This window comes from Anolis carolinensis, chromosome 3 (genome assembly GCF_035594765.1).
Source record: "Anolis carolinensis isolate JA03-04 chromosome 3, rAnoCar3.1.pri, whole genome shotgun sequence".
Classification (NCBI taxonomy): domain Eukaryota; kingdom Metazoa; phylum Chordata; class Lepidosauria; order Squamata; family Dactyloidae; genus Anolis; species Anolis carolinensis.
In genome coordinates, this window is record NC_085843.1 from 39,866,145 (window position 1) to 39,882,653 (window position 16,509).

The window sequence follows — 16,509 nt, forward strand, 5'->3', positions numbered from 1 at the left end:
AGTTCCCTCACAGCTTGGCTTTCTCTATCACTTTGCCATGAGGGCAAAGACAATTGTTCCACACAATTATTCACAGTTGTCTTCTCCTTGTCCTAGAAACTTACGCAGGTGGGCCACCTTTGTTTCATGGCTTATATTCTACAAATGTTTGTATAGGATTGTTGTTGTTGTTGTTTAAAAAACAGGTATGAGAAATAATATCTATCTTTTCACACAAAAAAACCCTTTGTTGAGGTAAGTGAATATGTTGAATATGGTCTAGCGGTGGATAACCTTCATTCCTTAGATTAAACCCTTAAACTAATTTTATCTGGCCCTCAGCCTACTTTTAAAAGCTTTTTGTGATAAAGGGCCTATTTATACTATGGAGTTATAATACTATTATTCCACTTTAACTGCCATCATTCCATCCTATAGAATCTTTGGATCATCAGGATTTCAAATTACTAGCCAGTATGCTCTGCCATCTCCCCAGACTATAAATCTCAGGATCCCATAGCAGTTAAAAAGTGGAATAATAGTGCTATAATTCTGTAGCGTTAATGGTCTCCAGGTGAGCCTATTTTGACTTTCTGCCTGCCATTAGTTAAAAAGAAGTGGCATGAAGACAGAAGATAAAAGAGAATGGAAGAAAAAAAATGAGAAAGACAGTGGCTCTACTATTACTCTGAAACACTACCTTTCTGCAATTTTGGGCAAAACCAGCCAATGATACCTTCAAAAGATTGCTCCTAAGAATATGAGGCCCTTGACAGGAAAAAAGGTTGCCCTCTCCATCACAACTGCAGTTATCACTTTATCTTAGGAGGAAACAACATGTAGGAACTTATGAGTAATACAGTAATAGTATTATACAGTAATGAGTATGATTTTCGTTGTGCATTGTGGATTGTATATCTAATTATATACTTTGTTTTTTTGTCTCCTCTTTCTCTCTCATCTCCTAGGACCTGGTACAGGGATGGCAGGCAATGGATCAATGTGTCTGGCCGTTCCACTGTGGCTGTTGGCAGCATCCCTGCTCTGCCTACTCAGCAAATGTTAATAACATCCACATTTTAAAACAAGGGGAAAAATAAAAAAAAAACCCAGCAACAACAACAAGAACAACACACAAAGCAAAACAAACAAAAATGTCATACAGGAGACAGAGCAAGAGAAAGAGGGGGAGGGAAAGGACAGCTTCTTTCACAACTTTTGTGTGTACCGCAACCGAGGGGGAATTTTTCAATGAAGAAGAATCAGCAACATTTATTATAACTAACTGTCAAGTCACTGACCATCTAGGAGTATGAGAGATGGGACGGATCACTCTGTTGAGGCTGGATCCTGCCAAGGATGTCGAGATGCTGGGGGAAAAAAGAAATATCAACAGTGAAATTAATGTTTATTCTCTCCGATCCCTCATATCATTTTCTCCTTTTCCTCCTCCAACCTCCCTCCCTCCTACCTCCCCTCCCTCATGGAAAGAGATGGCCTTTGCTTTGGAATTGATAGCCACAACCTTTCAATTGGCTTGTTCATTTCTTAAACTGATACTTAGCTCTTTTTTTTTTCAAATATCTGGCAAACATTGATGCAGATTTCTCTAGCATACTGGTGTCCCATTAGGAAATTCCATGCAGCCCTCACCTTGCTGCCTATCCTCTTAAGATGCCCCCTATATTCCTGTGCACTCTTAGCCCATGATGCTTTGATTATGCTAAAACATACGTTTTACTCACCTATCCTCTTGTTCTTGCCAGCCTAGCTCACCTCTCCCCCTTTCTCTCCCTCTCTCTCTCTCTCTCTCTCTCTCTCTCTCTTTTACATGTGTGTCAGTGTGTGTGCACATGTGTGTATGTCTGTGTGGCTCTATCCTTCTCTCTCTCTTTCTTTCAAAAGCATGCAAAGGGAACAGTCCCTGTGTACATACGCTCATCAGACCTGTAGATAATAACTTGCATTGTACATGAGGTTGAATGTTGGCTTGGATGTGACTTCAGGGTGATACAGAAATGAACAATGCATTTCCCTTAGCCTTTTCTTGCCTCCCATCACTAGATTAGCTCATTTGGGTAGTGTTCAAATGAAGTATATATGTGTTGATTCAAATATTCTTCAGTTTGTCCTCATCCAAGCTGGAGTATCCGTAGCCAGGGTAACAAATTGTTGAACCTCAAGGAGGCTGCTAAATTATAGGAAACTCTGTAAGCATAGGGATCTGGGATGAGTGTGATTTAGACAGATTAGAATAATTGTACCTTAAGTCTTAAAAAGTGCTTGGTAAATATATTGTAGCAGAAGAGCTCACTGTTCTACTGTTGGTTTACAAGATCTGCGGGAGTGGTTTAGCCAAGGTGAAGCAGTCTATATGTAAGGAATAATAATCGCCCCAGAATTAAAGTGAGGAAGATAAATGTTAAATAGTATCAGTGAAAGGTCCAGAAGATTAGGGGATAACCTGAGTGTTTCTGAACAAGGATAAGACGGAAAATGTTAGTAGGGAATAAGGCAAGGGGTTTTATCATGAAGCAAAGTGAATAGTTCCTGAAGGTTGTAGAGTCTAGAATAGTTGTGCCAGTTTTACACAACGCTGGTCTTCAATGTACAGAAATCTGTTGCGCCTCTATTTCTTAATATTGGACATAATAATGAAACTATTTAGTTACGTTTTACCTGGAATTGCATACTTTCAAACCCACCAGTTTGGCAGGGACAGTCCTAATTAATCACCTTCATTTCATTGTTTCATCTGTTCCAGTTTCTGTTTCTTGCCACTTTCCTTCCTCATCCTGGCTTACTTCAGTTATTGCCCACTGAGTTCAAAATGCAATAGTAGTTTGCTCTCAGTTGCGCAAAGGAGAGGTAGATGCTTACCCTTCCCTGTAAGCTCATGTAAAGGAAAACTACTGCAGTCTACCTTGTGTGTTCTTTCTCACTATTAACCTTTGCCATCTTGATTACACCCCAATGTTGCTTGGCTTTATATGTCCTGGATTTCATCTGTGACATGCCATAGGAATGTGATTTGTGATATACAGAGAGTATGCAGTTGTGGCTATCTTTTCTGTGCCTGAACCCAAATGGGCAAGGCTGAATCATCACTGACAGTTTCACAGGCCCATAAGTTTGGTTTAGAATACCCATTGTAGAGGGCAAGATCGCACCAAAAGGATGCATTAAGATGTGCATTAAGAAAGGGATGGGGGTTTCTCCATTAATTTTTTTAATGTTGCAGTTATTCTAATGCTCCTAATTCTGTGACCAGAAACCCTTCTGTTTCCTCAACCTAACTAATTTTCGAAAAGAAGTAATTCCACTACTGAGGAAAAGGTGAAAATCCCTCCAAAATCACAAGATGGCAGACTATACCAATCACTTGGAAATTCATGGACTTCTTTTGGGAATAAGGCAAATTTTCTCATGGTTATATTAAAACCAAATTTTGAGGAATTTATGTTTTAAGGTGGTATTCTACATGCTCCCCAGCCAGCAATGCCAGAGATATATGAAAACTACAGACCCAAATGTAATTTTCTAAAGTTCTGGTTAAAATACAAATCTTCCAAGATAATAACAAAATTCTTCTAAGCCGTCACTTCAGTTTTATACCCTTTAAAATCAGAAAGACAATCACTCAGTTTCTTAGTTTGAAGCTTAACCATATCTGAAAGGCTGAGCAGAGGACCATTTGCAAAAGGAAGCAAGAGAGTTTCCAGTTAAATTATGAGTCTGCATTTTAATGACTTTCCTTCTGGCTCTTGGCATTCTTTTCACATAAGCAAGAGATCTCACATGCCAGAGATTGATTGGACACTTGCTTATCAGGGCAAATGGAGATTGAGTAAAGATAACACATTTCAAGCCAGGTCACTAAGAGGGATCTATGCACTCATGTGACCTAAACTCCAAGTTTTCGATAACTCTGGGGTCCCCCCTCCCTATGATGGACTCACACTGATAGATTTCCCAAATCTGAGCACATGTTAAACAATAAACAAATGTATTTGATTCCCACTTGCTCTGTTGGGCATCCCAGACAGGGACAAGCTGAATATAAAAATGTGCCCTGGCTATATTTATAAAAATGTGCCCTGGCTATATTTTTAGAAATTGCATGCATTCATGTTTTAATGTTGGTGTGAGAAAAGAAAATAGTTTTTTCATATGCATTCTCATCTCCTCATGTCACTGTCAACGTTTCCTTTACTTTCAGTTTATGCAGCTCAAAGTTAATATGCTAAGACTCAACTCCTACCTATCAATGTTAGATACACAAGAGCAATCCAGTTGCATTCCTACCTAGCCATACATTGCACAGGTTATAAAATGAAGAACTGGATTGTTGCTAGTTTTCTTTTAGAGGAACTATTGGTTCCTCATCTTAAGATGAAGAGAAAGGGATTCAGAAAGAGCAAAAGAGAAATTGTTTGAAAATTCATCAGTGACTTTTGTCCCACTGGGAAAAAAAACAACTCTCCACTCCAAAGCCTTGTAATTCCTATGAAATGTGGCATCTGGCTGGTGTTAATCTGTAATGTAGTCTGTATTTTAAAGAAAAAAGCCTGGAAGTACAAATGCAATTGAGTGTGTGAGTGTGTGTTTATGTACATCAGAGTCTTCCCTTTGGTCTAATAAGTCCCAACCCCTTACAAACTGCTCCCTGTAGTTCTGTGCCTGCCCAGCAAGACCGCTCTCACCTTGATCAACTGCCCGGACACATCTCCCCTGCTGCTTTAGCGATTTATTGTTGCTGAGGTCTGCAATTTGGGGCAGACTCTGGCAGTCAATTAAGCAGGCAGCCAGTGTTCTCAATACCATCCTTCCAAGGCTGACAAGTTACTCCTGAACAGATCATAACCATAAAGGCAGGAAGTGGAACAGAGAAATGAAGGGAGATATGTGTGAGTATGCGTGTGTGTGTGCGTGTGTGCATGTGTGTGTGTGTGAGAGAGAGAACAAGAACAGTAGGGAGTGGAAAGAACATTCATCTCTAGATAGCCTTTAGCATGAACATTACCACAATGGTCTAACCGAAAATATATTTTTACAATATATCCTCCCTCCATCACCACCACATTCAAACATGTGCATTTAGCACTTTGAAAGAACAGAAACTGCTGCTCAAAATATAAAGAGCCTGCACCAGATGGGCCAAAGATGTTGAGAGGTTGCAGAATTTGTTGCTCTAGTTCTGGAGTTGTCCGTCTTTTTAATCCAACTGACATTCTAGGATCCAAGCACTAGCTGCATTATTTTATTCCCACTATCAGTGGGTTATTTTTATATTTAAAGACACTTAGGAACAATATGTCTCCTTCCCTTTAAAAAAATTGTTTATGGTTGCCCAGCTATACTGCCACAGTGATGCATTCTAATTCTATAACTCTAAGTGGTGGCAAAAGTAGTGGCAAAACTAAATTTAAAAATTCAAAGAGGAGAAAACCAAAGGACCACCTCAGCAAATATACGTAAAAATAAAAACAATGCTTTAAGGACATGTTTCAGAAATCACTCTCAACAGCCCTACCCCTGAAAAAGAATGGAATAAGTAGAAGTAGAGGTGGCAAAAACCCAAAAAGCTCTATCAGAAGAACTTACACTTCTTTAGGACAATCTGGAAGAGCCTACAGACTCCTAGTTCAATAACTTAATAATTGTCTGAAACAATGACAGTAAAAAAAGCAACCAGGTGGCCTTGACAGAGTACCCTTTATCATGGACATGGGACAGCACAGGCCAGTGGTTCTCAATCTCTGGGTCCCCAGGTGTTTTGTCCTTCAACTCCCAAAAATCCTAACAGCTGGTAAACTGGCTGGGACTTCTGGGAACTGTAGGCCAAAACACCAGGGGACCCACAGATTGAGAACCACTGGCACAGGCAGAATTATCAGATGCAACATTTCTAGTTTCTGTAAAATGTCCAACCATTCAGAAGGACCATTGCTGATTTGGCCAAAATGGGAAATCACAAAAAAAAATACTTTATTACATAAGAAGCAAGCAATGTGAAATATAATTGGTAGGATTTGAGCTGTTTGCTAACAAACAAAGAGCTTTGCTTAGATTGTAAATTCTCCAGATTTGTTCACTGGTAATGACTTCTGATAGAATGCTATTCTATTGAAACAGATAATCCAAACATTTAATATACAGCAGTAAGTGGTAGGTGTTGGGATTTTCTTTTTCTTCTTTTCTCCTCCTCCTCCTCCTCCTCCTCCTCCTCCTCCTCCTCCTCCTCCTCCTCCTCCTCCTCTTCTTTTTTTTTCTTTGCCAATCTGTGTTTAACTAAATGGGTGGAATGGTATCCTCCCAGACATATGGATGTTCATGAAGGCAGACACAAATATGGAACCCTACAGAAGGGAATGCAGCTGTGATTAAGATTTTTCAAACAAAAAGCAGTGAGGGAATGTTGAGCAGTCCTGCATTGCTCCCTCTTTACATCCCCATCAAATAAAATTAATGCCTTACAATACAATTATAATACAATTCCTACAATTTTGACAATAGCAATGGATTTAAATTGGAGAAACATTAGTCAGATGGTCAGTGGGAGTTCTATAAGGGGGGGGGGGTGTATGTGTGTGTGCATGCGTTTACCATTGAGGCTTGGCCCCTGATGAGTGGTTGCAAGTTCTGTTTTCACATTCCTTGCACATCATTCACAAGATCACTGATCCCCCCCTCCCCCCTCTTTGTCCTAGCAAAACGGTTTTCTAAAGAAAGTTTTAGTTTTACTATTAGCATGTTTCAAGACAGTATATTTTCAATGTCCTTTAACTTAGCCATTATGGCCATCTAAAACTGAAGGGAAAATTCACTTCCTGGCAATTTTCCCAAACCAAATTGGTTTGTGCAAATACATTATCACCAATTTTTCCTCAGGTTTATGGCTCTAACCCTATACCCATTGAAGAGAGCAAGCCCACCTGAGGCCAATGGAATTTACTGCTAATAAATGTATAGCAGTGGATTGTAAATACACATGACTGGTATTTATTTTTAAAATATATACAAAAGCCCTGGGATCAACCTTAGGACAGATAAATTGACTCAAGCCTCCATCAAGCTCCCAAATCCTCATTGGGGTAAATTCAACAACCCCATTCAAACCTGAAGTAGAGGATGCTGGCAAATAAGTTTGTCAAATGAACATTCCATCTGCAATGATATTAAGGAAGATATTGGGGTATCTAGAAGTGATTGAGAGGGAAACAGTAATGAATAGAAGGTTCTTCTATAAAAGAAATAGAAAAGAGGTTAGGAACTGAGAAGAATGTGTTGTGGTGAATCTAGTATTTCTATTGCTAGCTAGGCACTGAGTACACTACAAGGGCAAATAGATTCGTATGTGTTAGATATCATCTGGAAGTAGCCATTGGCTGTGGAAATTACTCAATGTGGCAAATGAAAACCAAGCCCGAGCAAACAAGACAGCTGTCTAGATGTGGCCTGATTTCCATAAGCCACATACTGGCTTCTAGAATGGAGCCAAGTTTTGCTTTGGTAATGCTTCTGAATGTTGATACCTCCAATCCCTTACCTAGGAGTTTTAGGATGAAACTACACTATCCAATAGCTCTTCTGATATTTTGGGAACTGAGCTAAATTCTATTCACCTCCCCTGCATATTACATTTCCCATCACTAACACTGCTCCTTGTCCACGTCATATCTGCTCTTTGCTTTGTTGTGGTAGGGTCATTCACAAATGTTGGCTGAATGCACTGCTTTGTTATTGTAGGGTTGCTGAAAAACACTGTGCTAATGGCAACAATTTTTTTTAGGAAAAAATGACTAAAATCTTATGTTTTTTAAAGTATACTTGTAAAATAACAAAAAAATAAAAATAAAAACCAACAGGGTTTTCCTTAGACAGGATGAGATGGGCTGAACGAGGAAACAGGACAAAATGTCATGGTTGGAGCAGATGAGTGTGAACCAAAGTTCCCTTGATACTCTGCCACTGACTCTTTATGGGACCTTTATCTATTTGATGCCCAAGCTTCTCCTCTATATCATGGGGAGGTATACTGAGGCACTTTAAAGAAAAATATTGCATGCAAGTCACAATTTTGTAAAGCTTTTGCAATCTCTATTTAATAAGATACTTGTGGGTGGTATTTGGTTTGAAGGGATAATAATTCTTTAATTTGCTGTCACCATCCAGAGAGTCAGATGTTGTCTTTGTGCTTCCTGAGAGGTGCTGTAACACACCCTCAGTTCTCATTGGTCCCTAAACATTTTATTTTTGCTTGCCACTGAGGCCAGTCGGTCTTCCTGGGAGGTAAAAAAGTAACTACGATGGTGCATTCATGTGAAGGTGTTCATATTCTGTTTCCACTCTTTCCCCTCATGCTCTCCCTGTATTCCTGCTTCCCGTTTCCCACCCAGGGCCCTAAAATGCTACAGCCTATCGCCATGCCAGAGTGGTGAATCAGAAGGGGACACCAGTTTCTCCAGACTGTAGGTGTAATTGTGTTTGATTGATGGAAGTTTAACATTTAGTGTTATAAAAACAAAAATACAAAAAAAGATTGTATTTCTTCTAAAAGTTTGTAAATATATGGGAGTGACATGCAATGTCCACTAATGTCCATGCAGCAGAAGAAACACTAAGATACAAAGATGACTTCTTGTCAGATCGCTAACTTTTTCCCAAATGACTGGAGCTTTAGGGGATGGGGAGGCACGCCTCTTTCACAATACCCAGGAAACATGGAAGCACCTTCTTGGAACACATGAACTCTAAGCATGATCAGAGTGCTTTATCTTGTATGTGACTTACTCTTTGGCAAATGGGATAGCTACAAATGCCTGCAAATTACCAAGAAGACAGGTCTGTGAGTCACTGTGTACCTTGACAGCTTGTTTATTTTCTACCTTACAGCCTTGAGGTTCTTAGATCAGAAATTAGACATTGATCCCTCAAATGAGATTGCATATTATTTGGTCTATTTAATGATAGCCTCTTCAAAAGACAGGGATACAATTCTGAATCCAGTAAAAGTAATGGGATTTTGGTCAAAAAAGATCAATGGAGTTAACACTGTATGCCTATAGTTAGCTAAGCAAATATCACCGTCATCATACTTCTAAGTCACTTCAAAAGCCTGCCTATAACATTTTGAAGCCACACCAGTTTTTTTTTCCAAGGGATGGGCATGTAATAAAGAGGACAGAGATAGCCCAAACTACCTTTGCTTTCAGCCGCACCAAAGGAGACCTCCATACAACATGTACTGTAATTTCTTCACACTGCATCATGAAAGAACCCAACTGAATGGAGAGGAAATTACTCATCTTATACTTTTGTAAACCGTGCCCTTCATCATTTCTGTCTCAAATGAGCAACAATTTGTGCTATCATAACATTACAACAAATAACTAGATGTAATTTGAGTATAAATCCTGTGAAGTCCAGGCAGGCTGTGACAGACGCTTTCACTCTCATCTGAGAAGAAATATTTCAACTCTGATTCAATTCACACCAAATATGGATTCTTTCCCACAACTTTCCAGAATGGTGAATGGGTTTTCTTGTTGGAAAGCATTTTGTTCCTGGGTGATAAAGAGTTGGTCTTTTGTGCAGCAATTTTTAAAAAAAACTATGCAAGACTGTAATCCTTGCGTGCACATGTATAAGCTGATCAATAGGTAAGAGGAAGAGGATATGGATGTGCAGTGCTGTTGTTTTTTATAGAGATGTGTAAGATGCCTTCTGTTTGCAGGCTTCATCAAGACACACTTCACCCTCCTGCAAAGCAGATATATTAATACCAAGAGGGCTGTGGTCTCTATAAGAAGCTACACTTACCAAGGATACAATCATCATAATGGAATGTGTGATAATCTTTAAATGCTTAGTTATTACTGTGGATGTTCATCTTAGCAAATAAACCAGAACTAGTGAAAGGCATCTACCACTCTACCTCCAATCTTGAGGATGAAATAGTAGGAGGTAATAGAGCAGGAAGGTATTAGATTAGAAGTGGCATCAGCCAATCCAAGGCAAAGTTGTCAACTAAACCAGTTTCTCATGCAGGCAAAGAAAGCTGTGACAATATGGAACCTAGTAGTTACTTTAAATAATGTAATACCATTACTTTCCTAAAATGAATTCCTTCAGGCATCACAGAGAGAAAACTTCATAAGTGATCCTGAAGAATCTATGCCCCCAGGTTTAAGATGGTACGACAAATGGTAAACTTGAATTCAAAATGATCGTTCCTTTAAATGTAGTGATATTGCTAAATGCCCAGAACTATTACTATCTTACCATGTTATGTACATTGCTGTCATGAAGTACACTGGGAACAACTCTGGGGGGTATAATTAATAATGTAATCAAATGAATTAGTACTACAATTCAGTATGAGAACATTGTCAAAGAGATGAAGGAAATGTAAACGGTCATTTTGTCAAATGTCTTCTGTGAAACTGACTTGTGTGCTAACCAATGGTTTCATACATAAACATATTCTCTGTCTTGGTTGCTTCTGTAATTTCTGATATCTCAATAGATTTGCGTGGTTAGAGCCAGATTAAGCCAATTCCACATAGTAACTGTTGAAATTGAAATCAGTAGGACTAGGATTGAAATTATAACAAATTCAGCCAAAATGTTTCAACAGGACTTAAGTGAAATAGATTTAGTCTGGATCCAACCCTACATAAAATGTAACTACAGTAGAGTCTCACTTATCCAAGCTAAACGGGCCGGCAGAAGCTTAGATAAGCAAATATCTTGGATAATAAGGAGGGATTAAGGAAAAGCCTATTAAACATCAAATTAGGTTATGATTTTACAAATTAAGCGCCAAAACATCATGATATACAACAAATTTGACAGGAAAAGTAGTTCAATATGCAGTAATGTTATGTTGTAATTACTGTATTTACAAATTTAGCACCAAAATATCATGATATATTGAAAAAATGGCTTGGATAATCCAGAAGCTTGGATAAGCGAGGCTTGGATAAGTGAGACTCTACTGTATATGCAAGGAGCACAACCATCTAACTATAAGCTTTTATTGAAAAGCTGTTTCAAATGAGAATGTTTACTTTCTCTGAAATGTCATTTGCTCCCAGTCCTGGTCACAGAGAGACAAGCACTTACATACAGGCACCCTGAAATGTTGCCACTCAGTATCTTCTGCTGTTTTCCAAATGTCAGCACCCCACCCCTTTGCCACACTCATCTTCTCCAGCTTCCCCCATGACACATGAAACCCAACAGACTTACTCAATCTGCTTTTAAAACTAGCTATATAATAAAAGTCATAAGTTTTGTGGCTTGTGATGAGCTCCTGTTAACAAGGAAAGGGTTATGTTGACAAGAATAGGGAGAGGATGGCAAACTCATCTCCAGCAACTCTTGACCCTTTCTATTTCACCAGCTGCAGCCAATTTGACTCCTCCAGGCCTTTGGGAGGACATCCAGTCTCTTCATGCTGCACTGCTGGGCAGTTAGAATTCTCCTCATTAACAGTGTTATATACATATAAATATATATATATATCTATATCTTTATATATATTTTTCCCCAGCACCGTAGACATGATCTGAACTTCTCTTTAATGAAACGAGAACACGGCCATTCTATTTTTATTTTATTTTTTTCTGTCGGTTTTTCAAAAACTAGCTCTGTGGAAGAACATTTTAAAGCGCAGTGTGTGTGTGTAAAAGAAAAAATGACAAAAGCTTTTTTCTTTTCTTTTTTTTCTTTTCTCAATGTATTTAACTTCTGTTTCTGTGTCTCTGTTTATTTACATCTATGAATGCTCTGCTCTTCTGTGGTCTAAAAAACCCCACAAAAAACAAAAATGAAATAAACGTGAAAAGGAGGAGCTAAGTCTTCATTTCTTGTCCTGTCTATTTCCTTGGGTAGAGAGGGAGCAAAGCTGAGAATCATCCATATCAAAGCTTGGAACTAAAACAGGAAGAATCCACCAGCTGTTATGGCTAATGGTCATGCTGAAAGAGGATTCTGGGGGTCGAGTTGCCATTAAGATGTTTTTCCAAGGTCCGATCCATGCTCTTCTAATTGTTTGCAATTTGAGCTGCTAAATACCATGTTTAAATATTTGGAAGGATGTCATAAGGAGGAGGGAGCAGGTTTGTTTTCTGCTGCCCTGGAGAGTAGGGACTTCCTCAGACAGGCAGGAGGGAAGTGAGGGAAAGCATCAGGAAGAGCGGGGAAAACATCTTACTTCATTCTCTCCCAACAGGGTCCATCTTCGGAGATGGCTAGCCATCCCATAACCTTTCCCCATCTGCTTTTCACTTTCTGGAAGCAGGAGTCGATAACACAAGACACCTGAAAAGGGAGTCTTCTCTCCCATCTAGCAAGCTGGCAAGACAGAGTACTACGGGTGGCCACCGGATAACATGGGATGGTTTCTGTGAGACTCGCCGATAGTGTCATAGTTGCCACTGAAACTGAAAATATGAAACAGTTCCCTAAATGTACTCATCCATAACAGTTTTCTATTCACAACTGCTTTTGTTATAATTATGGCTATTATAATTCTCCCCTCCCAAACCTACCATACTAGATATCTACTGAATAGGGAGAAAGAAGAGCATTCTATCAATAACTGAATCACAGGTGAATGGCATTTCTAACAGGTTGAGGAGGATCGAACCAGAAGAGATTACTTAGTTAAGTATCCTTAACTAAGCACATGATACAGGATTCCACCCACTGTCTCTGTGCTGGGCTGGAATGTGGAGTAGACTTTTACCTTCCATGGTCTAAAGTAGTCCATGGAAGGACAACCTATGGCCCTCTAGATGTTTTGGACTTCAGCTCCCAGAATTCCTGACCATTGGAAAAGCTGGCTGGAACTTCTGGGATGGAGGACCACAGGTTGTGCTGGTCTAAAGCAAAGGCAGATGAATCCCACTGGCCATGCTAACTGTAAGAATTTGGAGTTCTAATTCACAAACATTATAAAACTATGACAGCTTTTTACAGAAAAATGTTTTCCTACACCTGCTCCAAGGACTCCAAAACCCAATGGGAAACAAGAAAAGCCCATCGTACTTCTGCTGAAATGTACCTTTATTTCTGAAATGTTCTAGACCTAGTAGAAATTGAAAATGTTTCTTCTTCTTTTGGAAACCATGGTCTGCCTCATCCATAGCACCATTTTAGTTCTGCATTGTCTATTATATGCTGCCCATGCTGATAGTTGCTGTTATCATTGCATAGGAAGAAGACATTTGTTGGGAAAGGTATGTAAATTAAAATTATTTTTAATATTGTATCCTCCCAAAGGGTGATGATAAAGCATTTGCCAATCCAGAAATTACACAACTGGTAATCATTACTGCCATTGTGATCTGCCTTCAAGCCATTTCTGACGTAGGATGATCCCATGGTGAAACTGTCAAAGGGCTTTCTGAGGGTGGGAATGTGTGGCCTTCCCAAGATTATCTAGTGGATTTCATGGCTGGGCAGGACTTCAAACCCTGGTCTCCAGAATTGTAGCCAAATGTTGAAGCTGCTTGGATAACCTACCACCGTGGTAATTGGTGTGATGAAACAATCACATCACTCTTGAGACTTCTCTTCAACAACCTAAACATACCCTGTTCCCTCAACCTCTCCTCATAGGATTGTTCCACATGTTTCTTATCATCTATGTTGTTCTTCTCTGAACCTACTCCAACTTGTCTAAAGTGGCTTCTTTTTAAAATGCAGCACCAATAACAGAATGCAGTGCTCCAAATTAGGCCTGAACACCACAGAATATAGTGGGACTACTACTTACCTCAGCTTGGAAATGATATTTCCATTAATGCAGGCTAAAATATCATTTGCCATCTTTGCTGCAGAATCAGACTGCTGGCACATGATAAATTTATGATCACAATAATCCTAATCTCAGGACCTCCACCCAGTTTAAAGCACAGCCACTGATAACAATTCTTGGAGCTTGCTTTTCCAGTCAGTTATGGATCCATCTTACATTTTCCCCATATTTAATCAATTTGTTAGTTAAAATATTATGGGGAAACTTACCAAATGCTTTCCTGAAATCCAGATAAATGACATCCATAGTATTCCCATCATCTACCAAACTAGTGATCTTATTTTAAAAGATATAAGATCAGTTGGGCAGTATTTGTTCATTAGGCCCCTTCCACACAGCTGTATACAACCCACATTGAACTGAGCTATATGGCATTGTGGACTCAGATAATCCAGTTCAAAGCAGATATTGTGAATTATCTGCCTTGGTATTCTGAGTTATATGGCTGTGTGGAAGGGCCCTATATTGTCATCAAAATACTTATAAACAGACTCCTGTGTCATCCATTCTATTATTCCCCTTAGCATTAAGGTCAGGCTGATCCAGGTCTGTAGTTTTCTGGATCTTCTTTTTTGCCTTTTTTATGAGAAGGAAAATGTTTGTCTTTCTCTAGCTTTCTGGCACCTTACCTTTTCCAAGATTTCTCAAAAAGGATGGCAAGTGGTTCAGAGCATACATCTGCAAGTCCCTTCTGTACTCTGGGATGCAATTCATCTGTTATGCTTTTTGTTTTACTGATTTTAATGTATAATATGTATTGTATTGGTATATGTTTATAGTGTCATTGAATTATTCCAATTTGGAAGCCGTTCTGAGTCCCATTGGGGGTTGAGATAGAGCAGGGTAAAAATACAGTAAATAAATAAATCTGGCCTCAGATTTGAACTTGGGTTACCTACGCGATTGTTTACTAATGCCCTATCAATCTTGATTTACAATCCAGATTTCTTACCAAGGTCGTGACTGCTGCATAGAAGCACATCATTCTCTCTTGGAGATGGGGGGGGCAAACAAAATAGGTAGTGCTTTCCCTTCCCGGCACAGAAGCCTATTGGCCTTTCAGTGAATTCAATCTTCTTCCAACAAGGGGAAAGGTTGCAGAGTGAACATTCCAGAGCTTGGAGAAGCTACTTGTATGTATTACAACACCCAGAATACTTTTTGTCATCATTGTATCAAAACCAGCCAGATTAACAGTGGAATCGTCCTTCAGCAGCACTACTAATGGGACAGCATTCTCCCAGGCTAGTTTAGAGAATGTAAGCAAGCCAACTGGCTCACACAGTTCTGTCCTCCAACTTTTGCTAGTTTCTGCCTTCAGAAACTGCTGCCAACTTCTGATATAGCTGCTTCACAGTTTTTTTCCTAATGTTAAAACCAGCCCTGAAACCTGTATGCAAAGAAGGCTGAGGATAAAGTAAAGGTAACGGTTTCCCCTTGACATTAAATCTACTTGTGTCCAACCCAGGGGGTGGTTCTCATCTCCATTTCTAAGCCGAAGAGCCAGAGTTGTCCATAGACACTTCCTAGATCATGTGGCCAGCATGACTGCATGGAGCGCCGTTACCCTCCTGCCAAAGTGGTACCTATTGATCTACTCACATTTGCTACTGATTCAAACCACCAACCTTCCAATCAGCAAGTTCTGCAGCTTAGCAGTTTAACCCCCTCCACCATTGTGACTGAGGATACATCCAAATTAAAGGATTAATGCAGTTTGACATCACTTTTGACCTCATCATGGTGAGTGGCTAGATCCACCCACTGAGCTGGCCAGCTCCCATGCTGGTTCTGTGGGTGCAGAAGAGTGGAACTGGCATGTGGGTACAGAGAAGTGAAACCCCTGCCCTAGCAACACAGGAGGTTTCCCGTGTTGCCCAATCTATGGGGGGGGAAGCCGCATGCACCATGCATGCTCCATGCTTTCACCCATGTGATTACCCTTCTGGCAAGGCAGGAGATGCAAGGTGTGGGATGCCAGATTCCCCATGGATCGCAGCAAAGTGGACCGCCACCTCCTTCTACCGCTGTCTGTCTGATAAGGTGGTAACTGCCATGGCTCAATGCTATGAAATTATAGGAATTGTAACTTTAGCCTTCTCTGACAAAGAGAACTGGTGCTTCACCAAACAACAACTCCCATGATTCCATAGCATTTGGGGCATGGCACTTAAAGTGGTGTCAAACTACAATTCCACAAGTGCATCCTGAGACTTGAGTCTGGCTTCCAGCTTAACATGGATAAGTGTGAAGTCTAGAGGAACAGGCACTCATCACAGGGAGACCCACAGTTCTCAAAACATCAGACCTGATCCTCATTGCCCCTGAAAATATGAACAGCTGAATATGAGTGGAATACTAATATTTGAAATTGCCATTAAGCATAGGTCAAGTCCTATGAGCTCTGCATTTACTCCCAGCCTCACTTTCCTGGTGCTTTGGATCACTGAAGCACAGACCACTGGGTCAAAGTCACAGTCTCAGATTGCAGTAGAGTGATAAGAGTTAACAAAGCAAGACATGCTAAGAAGACTGCCGGAGGGAAGAATATGAGGGAGGGCAGGCACTTTATGACCCTAATGATCACTGGGATGAGACATTTGAAGGGAGATTAATACAAGGCAGACAAATGGAAATGCATTTCAAGAGGCACAGAGGTTGATGTAGAGAGAGAGAGAGAGAGAGAAGAGCATTAGAAAAAG

General features: G+C 39.9%; 1 protein-coding gene across 2 annotated transcripts in view; it reads left to right on the top strand.

The window, feature by feature from the left end:
* lsamp (limbic system associated membrane protein) overlaps positions 1 to 11,848 on the top strand; it is a 606,975-nt gene extending 595,127 nt beyond the window's left edge. For both annotated transcript variants that reach the window (XM_062977128.1, XM_062977129.1), the window contains one exon: positions 948 to 11,848. In XM_062977128.1, coding sequence (XP_062833198.1) covers positions 948 to 1,045 — 98 coding nt within the window. In that variant the 3' untranslated portion in view covers positions 1,046 to 11,848. The remainder of the gene's footprint in view (positions 1 to 947) is intronic.
* The last annotated feature ends 4,661 nt before the right edge of the window (positions 11,849 to 16,509 follow it).